Raw genomic sequence first — 18,650 nt, 5'->3', positions numbered from 1 at the left:
ACAGGACGGGTCCTGTCATCCCAGAGGCTTCCAGAGACCCTTTGCTCTGCCCCTTCTCTGTGGCCTCCCTCTGTCCACAAGCACCTGTGCCAGCAGGACCCAGGTGGGCAGATGTGTCCCCTGCAGCCCGAGGCTCACACACACACTGTGGAGCACTCTGCCCTCCGTGCTGGCTCCGGATGGCCCGGTCCCCCAGCACCTGGCCCCACCTCCCTCTTTGGGGCTGGCACCTGCGAGCAGCTTGCTCTCTCAGGCTGAAGAAGGGGGCCTGGGGTGGGGCTCTCAGGGTGGGCAGGATTTGCCAGGGTGTGGGGGAGGGTGCCCAGGGGAGGCCCAAGTTTGGGGCACAGCTGCCCGTGTGGGATGCTGGGTGGAGCCCTGGTGCTGGCTGGCCTGGGGTGAGTTGGACTTGTTAGGGGCTTGCCTTGGGCCCATCTGGGAGGATCAGTGAGGCTGTGGGGTGGAGGCTGGCCTCCCCTCCTGGCTCTCTCTGCGGCTTTGGACAGGTTATGTGGCCTCTCCAGCTCCTCTCTAAATGGACGACATGTCTCCCGACAGGAGGCATGAGACAAAGACTGCTTGGCCAGGCATGTAGTCCAGGCCCCGGCCCATGTGGCCTTCCTGCTGGCCTCTCCCACCCGGCACCCCTGCCCACCCACTCCCCGGTCATTTGGCAGCCCAGCTTCCCCATGCTCAACTCCTAGCTGTGGTGACTGTGAGTCCCTCCCCTCCTTTTTCTCCTTCCTTGTCCGTGGCTGGGCTGGGCCTGCAGGGCGGGCAGCTGGCGGCAGGGCCAAGAGGGGGGTGTGCTGGGTGTGGCTGCAGCAGGCAGAGCGGAGGGCACCCCTCCCCGATGGAGGTGACTCAGTCCCCCCAAAGCCACAGCCGCCAGCAGCAGCTCAGAGTTTCCAACAGGAAGCGAGCCACAGCTCCGGGATGAGTCAGGGCCAGCAGGCTCAAACCCCTCTCTCCCCTGGACCTCACGGGCTGAGCTTGGGATGGGAAGCTAGGGGAAGGAGGAGGCTTGGATGTGGGGTGTGGCAGAGGGCCAGGGCTGCGCCTCAGGCAGTGACAGGGGTCCGGATGGCCCTGCATACAGCCCGGGGCAGTTCTGATAATACCTGAGACCAGGCACTTCTTGGAGTTTTTAAGTGACCAAGCAGTGAGCTGCCCTGCCCTTCCCCACTGCACAGCTGCTCCGTGGGTTGGCAGAAGGGCAAGGTCAGAGCTCGTGGGCCAACTGTGCTGGTCCAGGATGGCCCTGTTGGATGGGCTGCCCCTCTCCACCCAGCCCTGGCTAGGGAGCACCAGCTGTACCCCTGCGGTGAGGCCCCTGCCCTCCCTGTGCCCTGGTGGTCTGCTTGTCCCTGGGTGGGGCCCATGGGGGCCTGCCAGCAACACATCTGTGTGGGAAGCCATCCGTCCACCTGCTTGTTTAGCTATGCACAGGCCAGGGCCAGACCCAGATGGAGCCCCTGCCCCAGGGGGCTCCAGATATGTGGGGTGAACTGGGTGAGGAGAGCGTGATGGGAAGGTGGCTTCAGAAGCAATCAGGGAGGGCTCTGAGGAGGTGCCTGCCCTGCCAGGAGCAGCCCAGAGAGAGGGACAGAGGGAGGCCGGAAGGCCAGAGGGAGAGGACCCATGGGAAGGCCCTCGCCTGTGGCAGAGAGTTTCGGTTGCTTGGTGTGGTGGGAAGCTGTAGGAATGTGTTTTTATATGTGAGTTTCATTTACGTTTCATTTTAATTTTATTTATTGTTTTGAGATGGAGTCCCGCTCTGTTGCCCAGGCTGGAGTGCAATAGCACAGTCTTGGCTCACTGCAACCTCCGCCTCCCGGGCTGAAGCGATTCTCCTGTCTCAGCCTCCTGAGTAGCTGGGATTACAGGCATGAGCCACCACGCCTGGCTAATTTTTGTTTTTTTTTTTAGTAGAGACGGGGTTTCGCCATGTTAGCCAGGCTGGTCTCGAACTCCTGACCTCAGGTGATCCGCCTGCCTCAGCCTCCCAAAGTGCTGGGATTATAGCTACCGCCCAGCCCTAATTTACATTGCAAATAGCGATGCTTTGCCTGGCTCAGAATTCTGAAGGAACCGAGGATTGTGTGGAGGAGACGCCAGCTGAGCACTGTCCATGGCACCAGCAACGGGCAGGGGCCAGGTAGCCGCCACCACGGTGAGCGCTGTACACGCACAGCAACGGGCAGGGGCCAGGTAGCCGCCACCACGGTGAGCGCTGTCCACGCACCAGCAACGGGCAGGGGCCAGGTAGCCGCCACCACAGTGAGCGCTGTACACCCACAGCACCTAGAGCTGCTTCCCACAGCAAAGGGAAGTCGGGTAGCCGCCATGACTTCCCCTCTACACGGAGGACACGCCTGTGCCTCGACCTCCCCCCTTGACCCTCTGTGGCCCTGCGTCAAGGAGGGAGCCTGGAGGTGGCCTGGCTGCCTTGCCCTTCTTCCCAGCCACAGGGTGCCCTAGGTGGAGGGACTATGGCCCGGCCAGCTTTCCACAGGGATCACTGGCTTGGCCGAGTCACCCGTTTGCGGGATTTCTGTCGATCACCAGCAGGCTTCTAAGGGGTAGTTACGATGGGATTTGATTTGCACTTCACTGGTCAGCAAGCACCTGGGTGGAGAGGTATGGAGAGGGGAGGCAGGTGTCAGCATTGCCCCTGGACAGATGCCTGGGGCTGTGCTGGTTGGGGAGGACTCAGGTGGAGGAAGAGACCACCTTCGGGGCTGAGGAATGTGAGTCTCAAGGAGTGGGGTGTGGTGGGCAGTTTGGGGCTCTGCTCCCGCCTGGCTCATGAAATACTGCTGGGTACATGGATGCCTGGAATGTGGGTGGGAGGGTGGGAGGGCAGGGCTGGGCTGGTGGGGCCTGCAGCGGGAAGGGGAGGCTACAGGGTGGGGTCTGCTGGGCGGGGGGTCTGCTGGGCGGGGCAGGAACAGTAGGGAAGACCCATGGGCTGGGGCCGGAGGGCTCTCTGGGATTGCAGGCAGGCCAGTCCCCTGCACCCCCAGGCAGGTCTGCTGGGCTGGTCTGACCCGTCAGTCGGCTGGGCTTCAGCTCTGCTTACTGACTAAGGGGTGGCTGCGAGGAGGAGCCGCTGCTACCAGGGCATGAGTGGGCCCTCCCTCTGCCTCCCACCCCTTCCCTCCTTCCTGCCTCGCCTTCCTCCCTGCCGGCTCTCGGAGCAGCCTGGCCTGTGTGGCAGCCATGGACAGGTACAGCATGGAGGAGCTGATTCAGCTGGGCCAAGGTAGGGCAGGCAGAGCTGGGGGCTGTGGGAGGCAGAGGAGGGGGCCGGGGCCGCCTCTGGCAGACCTGTCTCTTCCCGTTGTCCACCGTTCTGTGCCGTCAGACCTGGGATGCAGGGATAGGCACAGCCCCCTCTCGGAGCTGCCCCAGGGGTGTGTGTGATGTGTGTCCCGGAAGCACAGGCCTGTCCGGACCTCCGTGGAGTGGTAGAAGAACTGCCCGCTGCCAGCCTGGGGCACTCCTCCCGCCAGGAGCTGGTTCTCACCCAGGCCATTGAGTCAGGCTCCTCTGAGGCTTCCCCAGCACGTGGCAGGGAGTGGGCTGAAACGTCCGGCCTGTCGGCCCCTGCCCACTGCTGGCCAGATGCTGTCCTGGGCTCAGCTGGGAGTTGGGCCCTCTCTGGCATGCCTGTGTATCCCTGACCCTCAGGGCTGCCTGGGCCCGCCCAACCCCTGGCCGCCCAGAGTGGGCCACTGCAGGCATTTCCCTCGGCCGCACGTTTTTGAGGTGTGGGGCTGGAGAGCAGGAGGCTGGGGTGGGCCCGGCCCTCTTGTTGTCCACGGGCTTCCCAGCATGGACCGGGGTGGCCTGCCCAGTGGCCCGGGGCCAGGCTGGTTCACTGTGCCTTGCTGTGGGCTGAGGTAACTACACTGGAGGCCACCTGGGCTCAGATGGCAGCGTGCGGGATAGCAGGCGGCGCCTCAGGCTCCTGGTCTGTATGAGGCCTTCATGGTATAGGACTTCATGGGGTTTGCTGAGGGTTCCATGTGGTGCCAGGAGTGACGCTGTGGAATGGGGTATACCGTCAACGTGCATTCTCCTGGGCCTGAGGCGTGCGCCCAGCAGACAGGGGTCCCAGGGAGAGGAGCAGGACTGTGCGTGTCCCACGTCCTGTTTCCCCGGCTGCACTGGGATCTGATCTGCATAGGATATGCTGTGGGCCTGCCTGTGGCCAGGCTCTCTGACCCAGGCCTTCCACAGAGCAGGGCTTCGGGACTCCTGGGTGGAGCCAGGCCAGTCTCCTGCCGTGGCCCAGGAGAGACATCTCCATCCCAGATCCCTGGGACCCCAGGAGAGGCTGTGCTGTGGGGCAGACGCAGGCCTGAGCCCTGGTTTCGGGCTGCCTGGGTCTCTGGCCCACGCGTGACCTTGGGGTGGCTGTCCTGGCCACCGGTGGGGCCAGGTGCTGTGTTGAGTGACCTGCGCAGGGCCCTCTGGGAGAATGGGCGGCCTCTTCTCTTGGCCCCTGTGGCCTTTCCAAGAGCACCCCCTGGGTGGGCAGGGCAGGTGGGTGGGGACTGCACCGCCTCCTGCAGGGACGTGAGCCCGCACCTCCCGCGCCCTGCTCTATTATATTAGAACCCCCTGTGGGAGCTGGGGGACCGAGGTGTCGGGTGGCAGCGTCCAGCCAGACCTGACTGCAGCGGGGCCTGGGTGCCCTTGCGCCGTGCGTCATGTTCCAAGTCTGGGTGGTGACGGTCCTCGCGCGCCCTCCTCAGATATTTATATCCCCTGGGCCCCTGCCCACTGCTCCCCTCCCCCACAAGCTGCTGCTGACAGCAGCACGGCCGTGCCCTCCTCCCACCCGACGCTGCCGCCAGTGGCTTGTGCCTCCTCCGAGGGGCCTGTGACCTCCCACACCCCTGGCCCGCTCCGTCTGCCCCGTGGGCTCCTGCCACCGTCCCCGATGAAGATCGTGCCCGGTAGGTGGGCAGCCCTTGAAAGCCTTGTGAAATCCTGGCCCCTTGCTGGGGACAGGGGCCAGAGGGCTGGGGCTGAGGCTGGAGGCCAGGGGCTCTGTCCCTCGCCCTGCACACAGCCTGCCTCATGTGCCCTCAGCCAGACCCCCTCAGCCCTGGTCTGCAGTCTCACTTTTGGGGTGTTGGAGCTGGTGAGGAGGGCGAAGTTGAAAGAGTGCGGTGGGATCAGCTGCAGGCTTGGGGTGGGGGCTCTGGCATCCCTCCATGCCTGCCAGCTGTCCCCAGAGGGCAGCCTTGGAGGCAGAGTGGGCTGCTCGGGCCCCTCTTCTGGTGGGGACAGCAGGGGGAGGCTGGGAGGGAGGGAGGGTGTGTGCCGAGGCCGCGGGCAGTGCTGGGGGGCTGCGGCTTGGCCAGGCGTGCGGCTGGCCCCTCCTCCCGGCGGGTGTGGCCGCGGGGACGCAGGGGTTAAGGCCAACTAACCTTGAGCGTCAGTAGCTCTGCGCAGGGACAGCTGAGCTGGCCGGGTGGGGAGCGAGGGTGGGGAGGCGCCGAGGGCCGGACCCGCGGAGGAAGGAGGGGAGGAGGCGGGCGGGAGCTGTCGTGAGGCGGTCCTGCGGGCAGGGCAGGCTCCGGTCCCGGTGCTCCCCCTCGCTCGCCCTGCACGCAGGGAGGGGGCTGTCTAGCCTGGAGCAGCCGGTTCCCAGCGCAGGAAGGGCAGCCCTGGCGGCTCCGCGTGGCGGCTATGGAGCCCTCGGGCAGCCTGTTTCCCTCCCTGGTGGTTGTGGGTCACGTTGTCACCCTGGCCGCTGTGTGGCACTGGCGCAGGGGACGTCGGTGGGCGCAGGACGAGCAAGGTAAGCCCCGCTGGTGGCTGCCAGGGACTCGGGGCGGGGCAGAGGGGCCGCCTGCCTCCCGCCCCTTCATTCCCTGCGCCCTCCCCTTCCTGTTTCCAAGCTGAATGTCAGTGAAAGCAGTGTTGCCCCCCCACCCCACCCTGCAGTGTAGACCCTGACCCTGCTGCAGTCCCAGGGCGGGGCGGGCTCTGCAGTGGCCCTCAGCCCGCAGCCTGTGCGGGACAGGTGGGTGGAAGCGGAGGCCGGCAGGGCAGGAGCGTCCCCCACACGAAGGGAGGCCTGTGGCAGCCACCGTGGCAGGGACAAGTGGGCAGGTGCCTGTCCGGCCAGCACTGAGGTGGAGGTGGCTCCCTGCACACACAACAGGGGGTGGAGCCACACGCAGGTGAGGCAGGTGCCCTCATGCCCTCAGGCCGCACAGGGGGCGGGGGCAGCCAGGCTGTGCCCTGCCCTCCCTGCTCAAAGTCACCAGCTCCTGGGCTGTGGTCCCAGGTGGCAACCGTGCCCAGCACAGGATGGGGCGGGGCCCTGGGGATTGGGCAGCCTCAATTATGGGCTTCTGGCCAGAGGGACTGCCTATCGGGGACCTGGCTGGCCAGACCTCTCCTGCAGTGAGGGCGCTGCCTGGCTCAGCTCCTCTGCTGGATCCCCGGACTTGAGATGAGTCAAGATGGGGCTTCTAGGCGTGGCGCTGGGGACGCCCGGAGCTGCCGGGGACTCAGCTGCCAGGATGGGACTTGGGCTGAGGGCTTCTTCCCCATCCATGTTTTTGGCTGGGGACCAGACACTGTCCCTGCCTCCCCACCTCAGCCCACAATTGCCCCCTTCGGCCACGATCCTGGCTCACAGGATGCCTCTACTCCCTGGTGGTGCCAGACGCGGCTCAGCTCCTCGGTTCTGCCTCCGGCGTTGTCTGCCCACCACCTGGCCCCATGCCCTGCCTTCCTCCCTGGGCCCCGCAGTCCCCACCGCACATCCTGCTGGGAGGCCCCCTCCCATGCCGCTTCAGTCCCAGGGCAGCCTCCCAGCCCGGCCCGTGGGTTGGGGCGCGGCTTCCTGGCTGCGCTGGGCGGGGCTGCGCGCCAGGGGCAGGTTCTTTGGGTCTGGGCCTCGCTCCCGCAGTGGGCGGATTGTGGGGGGGAGGTGGAAGAGGTGGAGAGCGAAGCCGGCAGCCTCGCAGCGTGGGCTGGCAGCAGAGGCGCAGCCGCGGTCCAGCTCCCCGCACTGTCCGTGGGCCGAACCAGGGCTCCGGCCGTGGCCGGCATGTCGGGGGCGGGGGGCGCCTTTGCCTCGCCGAGGGAGGTCTTGCTGGAGCGGCCGTGCTGGCTGGACGGGGGCTGCGAGCGGGCCCGCAGGGGCTACCTCTACCAGCAGCTGTGCTGCGTAGGTGGGTGCAGTGGCGTGGCCGGTGGCACAGAAGGGGCCACCGTCGCTCTCACCTGGTGGGGCTGGGTCTCTGCTGGGAACCGCCGCCTGGGCTGGGATGGGGGTGGCGCCTTGGCCCGGTGCAGCCTTGTCCCCGAGCTCCGGAAACACCTGGGGAGGAAGGCGGGGTGATGTTCCCCTACCCCCATTTGTTTGTCTCTAGAGAAGGGGCTGGAGGGGGCGGGGCTGGCCCACCCCCGGCTGTTCCACGTCAGCCTGGGCTTTGGCCTGGGTTTCCAGGACACGGGGGAGGGAGGAGGTGCTGAAGGCGGGGCTCCAGGCCTTCTGTGGACTTGCTGCAGTCCTGGGCCAGTGGGATTCCCTTCCCAGTCTTGGGGTTTCCATCCTAGGACCGTCTCCACTAGCTGCGGGACCTCAGCCATAGGGTCCACACCTGTAAAACGGGGGCGATACTCCTCAGAGGGCCACGGCAGTGCCTGTCGTGAGGGACCCTGGGCTGGCGGCCGAGGGTCAGCAGCCCTGGACAGCACAGGTGTCAGGCAGGTGTGCAGAGGCACCTGAGCTGGGGGTGTTCTGGGTACGTCCCAGGTGGGAGAGCCAGCTGAGCTGCAGCTGTAGAGGGTGGGTGTAGCCTGGCTGGGTGGGGCGGGTGTGTCTGTTGGTTTTAGGGTCAGAATAGGATGGATGGGGCGGGGCAGGCTGGGCTGGGAGGGAGGGGAGGTGATGAGGAGGGAAGAGCTCAGAGCAAAGAGGCATCCAGAGGCAGGAAGTGGGGAAGGGGAGCTCGAGCCAGGCTTGGGAGGTGGAGGCCCCTGACTGAGCCCCCAGCCCACCTGGTCCCAGCCCTGCCCTGCCCCAGCCCTTCTCCTCACCCGGTCCCAGCCTTGCCCGAGTCCTTGTCTGGAGTCCCCACTGTGCCCCTTCCCTTCCCTGAGCCCCTGCCCCATTCCTGACCCTGGCCCGGCCCAGGGCGGCATCTTTGGAGGCCTGTTAGTGGCAGGGAGAAGGCTGGAACAGGGGCCTGGCTGGGGTGGGGTCCACGTGGGTCCTGGACCTTGGCCCCGGCTCCCAGTTTCCAGCTGTCGTGGACTCCCTGTGCCCACCTCCCTGGCTGTTCCGGGATCTCACACTGTGTGCCTCAGCAGAGTGGCAGCCCCGTTCCTGCAGGCAGGAGCCACCTGGTCACGGCCGGGCCCCCAGAGCCCATACCCAGCAGGCTCGGGGCTTGGCCTCAGGATAGCTGCTGGCCCAGGGCTTCTGAAGAGGCGACAGTGTTTCCAGAGGCTTTGGACCCAGGGAGGGGCGGCAGAGGTGTGGGGTCCGGGGTGCCCTTGGGCACAAGACTGGAGGTGCTGACCAGTGCGGGGTCAGATTTTGATTTGGGGGCTTCTGGTGACTCCTGAGGTTCTGGAGGCTGCTGGGCCGGACAGGCAGAGCAAGAGGGTCACCCTGAATCTCATGCCAGGCTCAGAGACCATGCATGGAGACCAAGGGGTGTCTTCGTGGGGCGGCGTGTACGACGTGGCAGAGCCCTAGGGGCTGGCTGTGCCCCTTGGCGTGGAGTGGGGGCTTCCCCACCTCTGAGGGGTTTGGGCACCCCCCATTTTGAGGGTTCTGGCACCCCCTCACGGCCTCAGGGGCAGTAGGAATGAGGTGGGGTGAGCTCTTCCCAGAACCGAGGCCGAGTGCAGCTCCCAGCTGGACCGAATCTGCCTGATGTGCGGCTGGAACATTCTTGTGGTTGGGGCAGCGCATTCTTTCCTATGGTGGTCGGGTGGGCTGGGCAGGCCCAGAAGCTGGCCAGAGGCAGCTCCGCCCCGGACCCCAGGGAGCCGGAGGCCCCAACCAGCGCAGGCCCTTTGCCCTTTGCCCTTTACAGCATGAGACTGCTTCCCTTGAGCCCCACCCAGCTGCAAACAGCACCCCCCACCCCTGGGGTCGCCCAGGTCCTGCCTCAGGTGTGGCTTCCCCTCTGTGAGTCACAGGCTTGGGCCCCCTCCCCATCCCTGACTCACTGGCGAGGCCCCTCCTGGGGCTTCCCGATGCTCCATTCCCCCATGAGGCCCGGCCTCCGTGAGTCAGCCCTCAGCTACGCGCCTCCGACCTGAGGTGCCTGCCTGGGCCAGGGTGGGCTCCGCAGGTGGGCACTGCTCCAGGATGTGCCAGGTGGGCAGCTTGGGAGGGGCCAGGCCTGGGGTGGGACCCCACTGGCCCCAGAGCAGGAGCCTGGCCTGCCCTGGGGCAGGGCAGGCACCATGGGGCAGGGTGTGCTCCCCGCTTCATGCAGGTCTGTGAAGAGGTGTGATTGGGGGGCTGCAAGAGCTGACAGGCAGCAGGTCCCCTCCCCTCGCCAGGTATCAGCGGCTTCTTGAGTCCGCCCTGGCAGGGTGGGTGGGCAGAGGCTGAAGCAGGGCCTGGCCCAGGCCTGGAGGGAGCTCCAAAGAGAGGCGTGGCCTCAGAGCCCCTCCCGTCGGGGGAGCCCTTCAGTCTGTTGGGGGGTCCTTCTGGGTGGCTGTGGGGATGGCCTGTGTTCCTCTGCGGTCCTGGCACCATTTGGTGTGCAGTGAAGTGCCAGCTCCCCCTGTGTCCCCAGGTCCCCCTAGGGGGCTGCAGTGGTCAGGATGGGTGAGGAAACCCCGGTTTCCTGTTTCTGGCGGGCCGAGGGCGTGTCTGTGGGGGAGGGGGCTGCTTGCTCCTTCCCGCCGGGACACTCCCCTCCCTGGCGGCGGCCTGGGCAGGGTGGGGCCTCGGGGGCGGGCCGGCCTCGCCAGGGAGTACAGCAGGCAGGGAGTGGCCGCACTGACTGGGGCTCTGAGCTGAGCCTGTGCCGAGTGAGCGTCTCGTGGGGCCGCCAGCCTTCAGCTGCCTGTGTGCCACGCGGGGCTGCCCAGAGCACTGTGCCTGAGGCTGAGGGTCCGGGCAACGAAGGTGTGGGGGCAGCATGTCTCAGCACCAGCTCCGCGTGCCGCAGCCCGAGGGCCTGGGCCGAAAGAGAACCAGCTCGGAGGACAACCTGTACCTGGCTGTGCTCAGGGCCTCTGAGGGCAAGAAAGGTAGCAGGGTTCCCCTCGGGCACCCCCGCCAGGCATGGCGGGCCCCTGCGGGAGGAAGGCCCACTTCCTGTGGCAGGAAAGCCTTGGCACCGCTGGGGGGCTGGTCTTGGAGATGGGGGTCGGAGGCCAGCCATCCCCACCCAACACGGAGTGGGCCGCCAGGCGCCCGCGAGGCTGAAGGGGGCCTCCGAGCGTCAGATGTCGGGCCTGGAAGGGCGAGGAACTCTGCGCTCTGGGGAAGGTTCGCTGCCCTGTCAGCAGCACACGCGGCTTCCCTTCCAACACCCCAGCGGGCCCGGGGCCTGGCTCTGCCACACCCCTGCTTGGGTCTCAGTCTGTAGAGGCGGTGGGGGGGACTGCAGGACGGGACTTGTGTGCCCTGGGCTCAGGGTGCGGCCCAGGACCCTCCCATTTCCTCGGGGGAAGAGTCCGGGGTGGGGTGGCTGCACCTGGTGGCGCCTGGGCCCCTGGCACCTGGGTCTCTGCTGTGTGGCTGGGCTGCCGGTGAGGGCTCCTGGGTCTCAGTGTGTGATCTGAGGGAGGCTTTGGGGCTCCCCAGGCAGGACCTGGCCAGCCAGGCTGCTGTGTCTGCACGGTGGTCACCTGAGGGCCCCCGGGGCTTCTCCCAGGCCCCAGGTAAGCTGGTCTTGTCTCCCCCAGATGAGCGGGATCGTGTGCAGAAGAAAACCTTCACCAAGTGGGTCAACAAGCACCTCATCAAGGTTGGTGGCGCGTGCTGGTGCGTGTCACAGGGGCTGAGGCTGTGGGAGGCGCTGAGGGAGGGTGGCCCCTGCCGCCCAAGGCTGTCCCCATGCTGCCTGTGTGCTCACCTTTCATCTCTGAAACCTGTAATTTTCTGTCCTCTTTCTTCCCTACGCCTGCTCCTGCCTCTCTCTTCCTCCTCTTCCTTCTGGTCTTTCCTGGTCTCTCCTTGCAGCACTGGCGGGCAGAGGTAGGTGCCTCCGCGGGGCAGGGTGTGTTCCGTGGGCTCCTGGGAGACTCAGCCCCCGCCTCCTTCCCTCTGGGACCAGCAGCCACTCTGTAGGTCAGCCGCCCAGGGCCTATTGGTGGCTCTGGGGGACTGGCCACCTCAGCTGCTGCTGTCCCCACAGGCCCAGAGACACATCAGTGACCTGTATGAAGACCTCCGCGATGGCCACAACCTCATCTCCCTGCTGGAGGTCCTCTCGGGGGACAGCCTGGTACGTGTGCCCCTGCCCCCTCCGGGCCCCGCCTGCCCCACCTGGAGACCTCTGCCTGCCTTCCCTCCTTGGGGGCCTCTCTGGCCGCCCACTCTACTTGGAATCCAGCTCAACCCCTCCTGCCTTCTCCCTGGGGGCAGCCTGGCCTCGTCCCTGGCAGCACCTCCCGCCCAGGCTGCTGGGCATCACAGCCGAGGGCCTGGCCTGGGAGTGGCCGCAACCCTCGGACCTCGGCTGCTCTGGGCCTTGCCGCCCTCCGCGTCGGGACACAGTAACCTCATGCTCCGCTTTGCTTTGGTTTCTCTGCTGCTTGGACTCTGAACCTTGATCTCTGCCCTTTACCCTTTGCCCTGCTCTGGCCGGGCAGCCGAGGGAGCGGGACGTAAGCAGGAGCTCACGCCTGGTGAGTGGCTGTGCCTGCCGGCTGCAGCGGCACGGGAGCTCCCCAAGACCGTGGAGCCCGGCTTTCTGGGGGCTGGTGGCCCGTCGGCCAACCCCTGCCTGGCTCTTGGGCGGGTAGGTGGTTGGGTGTCAAGCTGCCCGTCCACCATGCTGCCCAGAGCTGGCCTGGGACCCACCGGTGGCTGCTGTGGCTGCCACCGCCAGGCAGGAGGACCCCCCCCTTTAGTGCCACTGCCCTCCACACAAGGCTTCCTGGCTATTGTCTCCTCCCACCCCTTCCTTCCTCCCCTCAGCCTGGGTCGCTGGACTTCCCGAGCCCTGATGGGCCTGGCCTGGCCCCTGGGCCGGTGGCCTCCCTTTCCCTGCGGGGGAGGGTGAACCTGGGATGAGGGGCTGCTGCCCCCTGGGGAAGACCCTTGGCTCGGTTGCTGCGGCGCTTTGGGGCATGCTGAGGGTGGGGCCCGGGAGCTGCAGCTGCACTGTGGGTGCTGACTGTGCCTCCCCACAGCCCCGGGAGAAGGGGAGGATGCGTTTCCACAAGCTGCAGAATGTCCAGATTGCCCTGGACTACCTCCGGCACCGCCAGGTAAGGCTGCCTACCAGGCCCTGGGCCCTACCCAGACCCCTCACCAAGCCAGCCCCGCCCTGTGGGCCGTGACCGAGAGCCCCTCGCTCACAGGTGAAGCTGGTGAACATCAGGAATGATGACATCGCCGACGGCAACCCCAAGCTGACCCTTGGCCTCATCTGGACAATCATTCTGCACTTCCAGGTAGAACGGCTGCCCCCAGGACCCCCACCCCCTGCAGGAGTTTCCAGGGTAGCCTGGGCTCCTTGGCTGGCGGGTTGATCTGCTTTCTGGCTAGGGCGTGGCCTGGGAGGTGACTGGCGCCGTAGGTATGGTGGCACCTGGGTGCCTTCCTGCCAGCCGCAACCCTGGACTGGATCTGTGGCCTGAGGGTACAGGCCTCTCTCTGAGGCCACCTATCCGTGCCCTCTGGCCCTGGCTGGGCAGGGCCCAGAGCCTCCCTGTGGAGGAATGCAGGCCCCGGTGCCTGCCCTGGGGAGGCTTCTGCAGCAGCACAGGCTGACTCACCCGCTGCTTGTCCTGGCTGCACAGGAAACCACAAATCTGAGAGCTGAGCAGGCAGAGCCTGGTGCTGGCACGGCAGCTGAGTCACACAGGCTGGCAGGACGACAGGCAGCTAGGGGTGGGTGGGCAGAACCTGGCCTGAGCATGCCACTGAGTGCAAAGCCAGGCTGCCAGAGGCCCCACCTGCCAGCCTGCAACCATCGATGGAGCTCGACCCCCAGCCTTTTCCAGGCCTGGGGGTTCTGGGCCAGGTTTAGTGGTACACTTGTGGGTTCCTCTTATGCCCACTGCCCTTCCACTCTGCTCCATCCCAGCTCTGGGAGGTGCAGGGTGCAGCCTAGCCCTCCCCAGCTAGGGGAGTGGGCACCTGCTGTGTGGTGGCAGTGAGGGTTGGGGGTTCTGAGCTGCATGGTGGCAGCTGCCACCGGCTGGAGTGGCTGGACTTGTGGCCCCGAGGCATGGCCAGTCCCAGCAGCTTCCCAACAGGGAAGGGCCCTGGAGCCCGGTGCTGCCCTGGCTGGCTTGGTGGCCCCATGCACTCCCCCTGGGTGCTGAGCTACCCCTGCCCCTGTGCATGGGGCTGTGGGCACAGAGCAGGCCTGGTGGCCGTGGCTGAGCTGTGGCCTCCTCTCTGCTGTGAGCAGATCTCAGATATCCAGGTGAGTGGGCAGTCGGAGGACATGACGGCCAAGGAGAAGCTGCTGCTATGGTCGCAGCGCATGGTGGAGGGGTACCAGGGCCTGCGATGCGACAACTTCACCTCCAGCTGGAGAGACGGCCGCCTCTTCAATGCCATCATCCACCGGCACAAGTACATGGCCCCGGGGGCAGGGGGCTGTGGGCTGGGGGCACCCCCACAGTGCCTCCACTGGGCAACTTCAGACACGTTGGGGCAGGGAGGAGGGCAGGAGGAACAGGGATGAGTGCCAGCTGGCCGCCTCGGGGTGGTGGAGTTCAGGGCCCAGCCCCACGCTGGTGCCCTTCAGAAGCACCACCACTTGATCTCAAGACTGCAGGGCCCGCGGGCTGCTGGTCCTCACAGCCAGGTGCATGTGCCCTCTGTGGACGCCTCCGGAGGGGCCTGGTGGGGAGGGTGGCTGCAGGGAGCCCCAGCTGCCTGGCACCCTCAGCTCTGCGCAGTCCTCTGTGCTGTGCCCCTGGGCTTCTGGGTGTGGAGGTGGCAGGGTGCTCTCAGCTCTGCCCGTGTGACAGTGTACCTTTCAGGGTGAGTGTGGGGGGGGGGGGTCCATGGTTGCTGAGATGTGTGAGGAGCCGGCCTGTGCACCCGCCTGTGTGGTGTGGCCGCTGGTCTTGTCCCACCCACCTGACCAGCCACCTGCTTGTCCCAGGCCCCTGCTCATCGACATGAACAAGGTGTACCGGCAGACCAACCTGGAGAACCTGGACCAGGCCTTCTCTGTGGCGGAGCGGGACCTGGGAGTGACGCGGCTCCTGGACCCTGAGGGTACGTCTGCGTGGCCTTCCTCCCTGTCCCTTCCCCTGCTGCCTGCCCCAGAGCCACCGCTGAGCTGCCCTTCCCTGCAGACGTGGATGTCCCTCAGCCCGACGAGAAGTCCATCATCACCTACGTCTCGTCGCTGTATGACGCCATGCCCCGTGTGCCGGACGTGCAGGATGGGGTGAGGGCCAACGTGAGTGGGGGGCCCGGAGGGCAGGGGGCTTGGGCCTGGACGCCCCGACGGCCCCTGACAGCTGCCCGTGCCTGCCCGCAGGAGCTGCAGCTGCGCTGGCAGGAGTACCGGGAGCTGGTGCTGCTGCTGCTTCAGTGGATGCGACACCACACCGCCGCCTTTGAGGAACGCAGGTTCCCCTCCAGCTTCGAGGAGATTGAGGTGGGCCTGCCGTGGGGGGCGGGGTCCTGGGCCTGCCCTGAGGGCCGGGCGTGGTTGCCGACAGCCTCGTCCCTGGCAGATCCTGTGGTCTCAGTTCTTGAAGTTTAAGGAGATGGAGCTACCAGCCAAGGAGGCCGACAAGAACAGGTCCAAGGGCATCTACCAATCCCTGGAGGTGAGTGGGACCGCTGGAGGGGTGGGTGGTGTCCTGGAACCCCCCAGGCCTGAAAGGTTCTTCTGGAGCCGACCTGGCCCTGCCTTTGGGACCAGGGCTGTCCCAGGTCTGGTGGGCTGGGGTCTGAAGGCCCAGCGCCCCACCCCCTGCCCCCTGCCTATAGGGCCTGAGTGTGGCCCCTGTCTACAGGGAGCGGTGCAAGCAGGCCAGCTCAAGGTGCCCCCTGGCTACCACCCGCTGGACGTGGAGAAAGAGTGGGGCAAGCTGCACGTGGCCATCCTGGAGCGGGAGAAGCAGCTCCGCAGCGAGTTTGAGAGGTGGGTGGGGCCCTGTGGTGGCAGGGGAACCACCCGAGGGTGAGTCACTGCCTGGGGAGGAAACCCCCCTCCCCGCCCCGCCCCCGGCGGGGGAACCCAAGCTCCCACTCGCCTTAGGACAGTGGGCCACAGCCAGGGAGACCGGAGCGGGAGGCGAGCTGCAGTCTGTGGCCAGGGCTGTGCCGGACCCGGCCAACGCGGCCCCTTCCCTGTGCTGCTGCTGCAGGCTGGAGTGTCTTCAGCGCATCGTGACCAAGCTGCAGATGGAGGCGGGGCTGTGTGAGGAGCAGCTGAACCAGGCCGACGCCCTGCTGCAGTCGGTGAGGGGGTGTGGGGCAGGCAGTGGGCGGGAGGGAGGCGGGAGGAGCCTGCCCCGCCCTGCAGCCCTAAAGCCAGGAGGGGGCTGTCCCCCTGGGCTCCTGGGGCAGGGGCAGGGGCAGGGGCAGGGGCGGGGCATGTGGTGGGGAATCCAAGCCTGAGCTCCTCCCTCCTCGTGTGCAGCCAACTCTCACTGCCTGCTTTGGGCAGAGTTGGTTTCTGGCCACGGGGCAGAACCCACGGTGGGCTGCCTTGCCCCCGCCAGGCCCCCTCCCCGACAGCGGTTTACTGTTAGGGGAGGGGTTGGGGGAGGGCCCAACCCACTGCTGATTGCCCAGGAGGACAGGGCCCACGTGGCATTACAGGAGGAGTTACCCGGGGTGGGTGATGGAGGATGAGGCCCAGGACCCCACAGACATGGTCATGGGGGTCTCGGTTCTTGGACTGGGCTAAGTACTCTGGACTTGGTCCCAATCCCCTAGAAGGCCAGTAGGAAGATGTGTGAGGTGGGCAGGGAGGGAAGGGGAAGGACAGGGATGGAGGCAGTGGCCCACTGAGGCTGAGGAAGCGGCTGGGGGTGGCCGTCTTGGCCGGGGCCCCTGTGAGGTCAGAGGGGGATCAGCTGTGCTCCGAGTCATGACAACGACCTTGCAGGATGTCCGGCTGCTGGCCGCAGGCAAAGTGCCACAGCGGGCGGGGGAGGTGGAACGGGACTTGGACAAGGCGGATAGCATGATCCGGCTGCTGTTCAACGACGTGCAGACCCTCAAGGATGGACGGCACCCGCAGGGCGAGCAGATGTACCGCAGGTGGGCCCCGCCCTGCCCTCCCTGAAGCCCAGGTACACACGGCCCCAGGCCTGCCAACACCTACCTGAGTCCTCTGCTGCCCCAGGGTGTACCGTCTGCACGAGCGCCTGGTAGCCATCCGCACCGAGTACAACCTACGGCTGAAGGCAGGCATGGCGGCCCCTGCAACCCAGGTGACCCAGGTGACTCTGCAGAGTGTGCAGAGGCGCCCCGAGCTGGAGGACTCCACTCTGCGCTACCTGCAGGACCTGCTGGCCTGGGTGGAGGAGAACCAGCACCGTGTGGATGGCGCTGAGTGGGGTGTGGACCTGCCCAGCGTGGAGGCGCAGCTGGGCAGCCACCGAGGCCTGCACCAGTCCATCGAAGAATTCCGGGCCAAGATCGAGCGGGCACGGAGTGACGAGGTGGGTGGCGCTGAGCGATGGGCAGTGCAGGGGTGGGCCGGGCCCAGCCACTGCAGACCTCACCGTCTCATCTGTTGCAGGGCCAGCTCTCCCCCGCCACCCGGGGTGCCTACCGTGACTGCCTGGGTCGGCTGGACCTGCAGTACGCCAAGCTGCTGGTGAGTGGGGGCAGGGCCAGCCGGGGGAGGTGGGTAGCCCGCGGCCTGCTGACACGCACCCTCCTGCCCACAGAACTCCTCCAAGGCCCGCCTCAGGTCCCTGGAGAGCTTGCACAGCTTTGTGGCAGCCGCCACTAAGGAGCTAATGTGGCTGAATGAGAAGGAGGAGGAGGAGGTGGGCTTTGACTGGAGCGACCGCAACACCAACATGACCGCCAAGAAGGAGAGCTACTCGGTGAGCGGTGGCCCAGCTGCCCTGAACCCCACAGCCCCCTCCCCAGCTATGCCCTGGCCGTCCCCTACGGTCAGAGACCAGTGGGGGCCCTGGGTCGAGTGTGCCGGGAGCGTGGCAGAGCTGGGTGTGGCCGGCCGTCCCTGAGACCCTTTGCTCTGGTGCCAGGCGCTGATGCGGGAGCTGGAGCTGAAGGAGAAGAAGATCAAGGAGCTCCAAAATGCTGGGGACCGGCTGCTGCGGGAGGACCACCCGGCCCGGCCCACGGTGGAGGTGGGGCTCCCTGGGTAGGGGCGGGGCTGCGGGGGGGGGCCGTGCCGGGTCCCCAGGCGGGGCGGGGCGCGGCAGGGCGGGGCCTGACCAGGACCTGCTGCCCCACAGTCCTTCCAGGCGGCCCTGCAGACACAGTGGAGCTGGATGCTACAGCTGTGCTGCTGTATCGAGGCACACCTGAAGGAGAACGCTGCCTACTTTCAGGTGAGAACCGGAGCCCCCTCCGCACTGTGGCTCAGCGGCAGCCTTGCAGGAGCCCCTGGACCCCCTCGGCAGCTCCAATCAGGAGCCCTCCTGTCTGCAGACGTTGCCAGCTGCTGCCTGCAGCCTGACCGGGGCCTTGGACAGGGGTGCTCCCCAGGCCTCCTGGGGGCTTTGCCACTCCTTCCTCAGTGCCCCCGTCTTGGGCCTGCCCTGGGACAGCTGTGGGCTGGGGCTCTGGTCCCAGGTAGCCTGGCGTGATCCCCTCCCGCTGCCCCAGTTCTTCTCAGATGTGCGGGAGGCCGAGGGGCAGTTGCAGAAGCTGCAGGAGGCACTGCGTAGGAAATACAGTTGTGATCGCTCCGCCACCGTCACCCGGCTGGAGGACCTGCTGCAGGATGCCCAGGTGAGGGAGGGGGTGTGCAGGGGCGTGTCAGGAGGGGCTGGCCTGGAGTCTGGGCTGCATGGGTACTCTGGAGACTAGGGGGCAACTGGAGGGGCCAGCAGGGGTTGGGAGGCACCATGGGAGGTGTAGAGGTCAGCCGAGGGGGGAATGAGGCAGGATGTGGGGAGCCGAGAGGCAGCCGGTCCAAGCCGGGCCGCCCCCATTTCCATAGCCACAGAGTGAGTGGAAGCCTGAAGTCAGCAGCTGCCGCCAGCCCTTGTGCTGTAGAAGGGGCACCGCCAGCCCTTGTGCTATAGAAGGAGCACTGCCAGCCCTTGTACTATAGAAGGGGCACCAGCTGTTTGGCCTGAGATCTGGAGCGGGCAGAGTGGAACTGGGCTTTGTGCTCTGGGAGCAGGGGTGGGATCACCCAGGAGGGCGGGTGCACAGTGGGGAGTGACAGGGAAGAGGGACTGGAGACTGGAATGGCCTCTGAGGTCGGCAGGGCTGGGCCGGCGGGAGAGCCGGCAGCTCCCAGGTGTGTGCCGTCCTGCAGCCTGGCCCCCACAGA

General features: G+C 66.7%; 1 protein-coding gene across 35 annotated transcripts in view; it reads left to right on the top strand.

Moving 5' to 3' along the window:
* The window catches only part of PLEC (plectin), a 61,525-nt gene that overhangs the window by 27,395 nt on the left and 15,480 nt on the right, over positions 1–18,650 (top strand). For 6 of the 35 annotated variants that reach the window (XM_034966865.3, XM_055116056.2, XM_034966866.3 and 3 more), the window contains 20 exons: positions 10,918–10,979; positions 11,195–11,209; positions 11,370–11,459; positions 11,827–11,862; positions 12,370–12,447; positions 12,541–12,633; positions 13,599–13,765; positions 14,304–14,419; positions 14,500–14,606; positions 14,688–14,807; positions 14,887–14,982; positions 15,172–15,299; positions 15,526–15,619; positions 16,272–16,426; positions 16,512–16,830; positions 16,911–16,988; positions 17,062–17,223; positions 17,389–17,493; positions 17,602–17,697; positions 17,975–18,100. In XM_034966865.3, the coding sequence (XP_034822756.3) occupies positions 10,918–10,979; positions 11,195–11,209; positions 11,370–11,459; positions 11,827–11,862; positions 12,370–12,447; positions 12,541–12,633; positions 13,599–13,765; positions 14,304–14,419; positions 14,500–14,606; positions 14,688–14,807; positions 14,887–14,982; positions 15,172–15,299; positions 15,526–15,619; positions 16,272–16,426; positions 16,512–16,830; positions 16,911–16,988; positions 17,062–17,223; positions 17,389–17,493; positions 17,602–17,697; positions 17,975–18,100 (2,243 nt within the window). Of the gene's footprint in view, positions 1–5,576; positions 5,819–6,944; positions 7,206–9,964; positions 10,258–10,917; positions 10,980–11,194; positions 11,210–11,369; positions 11,460–11,826; positions 11,863–12,369; positions 12,448–12,540; positions 12,634–13,598; positions 13,766–14,303; positions 14,420–14,499; positions 14,607–14,687; positions 14,808–14,886; positions 14,983–15,171; positions 15,300–15,525; positions 15,620–16,271; positions 16,427–16,511; positions 16,831–16,910; positions 16,989–17,061; positions 17,224–17,388; positions 17,494–17,601; positions 17,698–17,974; positions 18,101–18,650 lie in introns of those variants that run through there. The other 29 variants (XM_055116057.2, XM_034966868.3, XM_034966881.3 and 26 more) reach the window with 19 other exon arrangements.

This window comes from Pan paniscus, chromosome 7 (genome assembly GCF_029289425.2).
Source record: "Pan paniscus chromosome 7, NHGRI_mPanPan1-v2.0_pri, whole genome shotgun sequence".
NCBI lineage: Eukaryota > Metazoa > Chordata > Mammalia > Primates > Hominidae > Pan > Pan paniscus.
The sequence above is the reverse complement of the archived record's forward strand: the minus strand, read 5'-3'. Positions and strand labels throughout refer to the sequence as shown.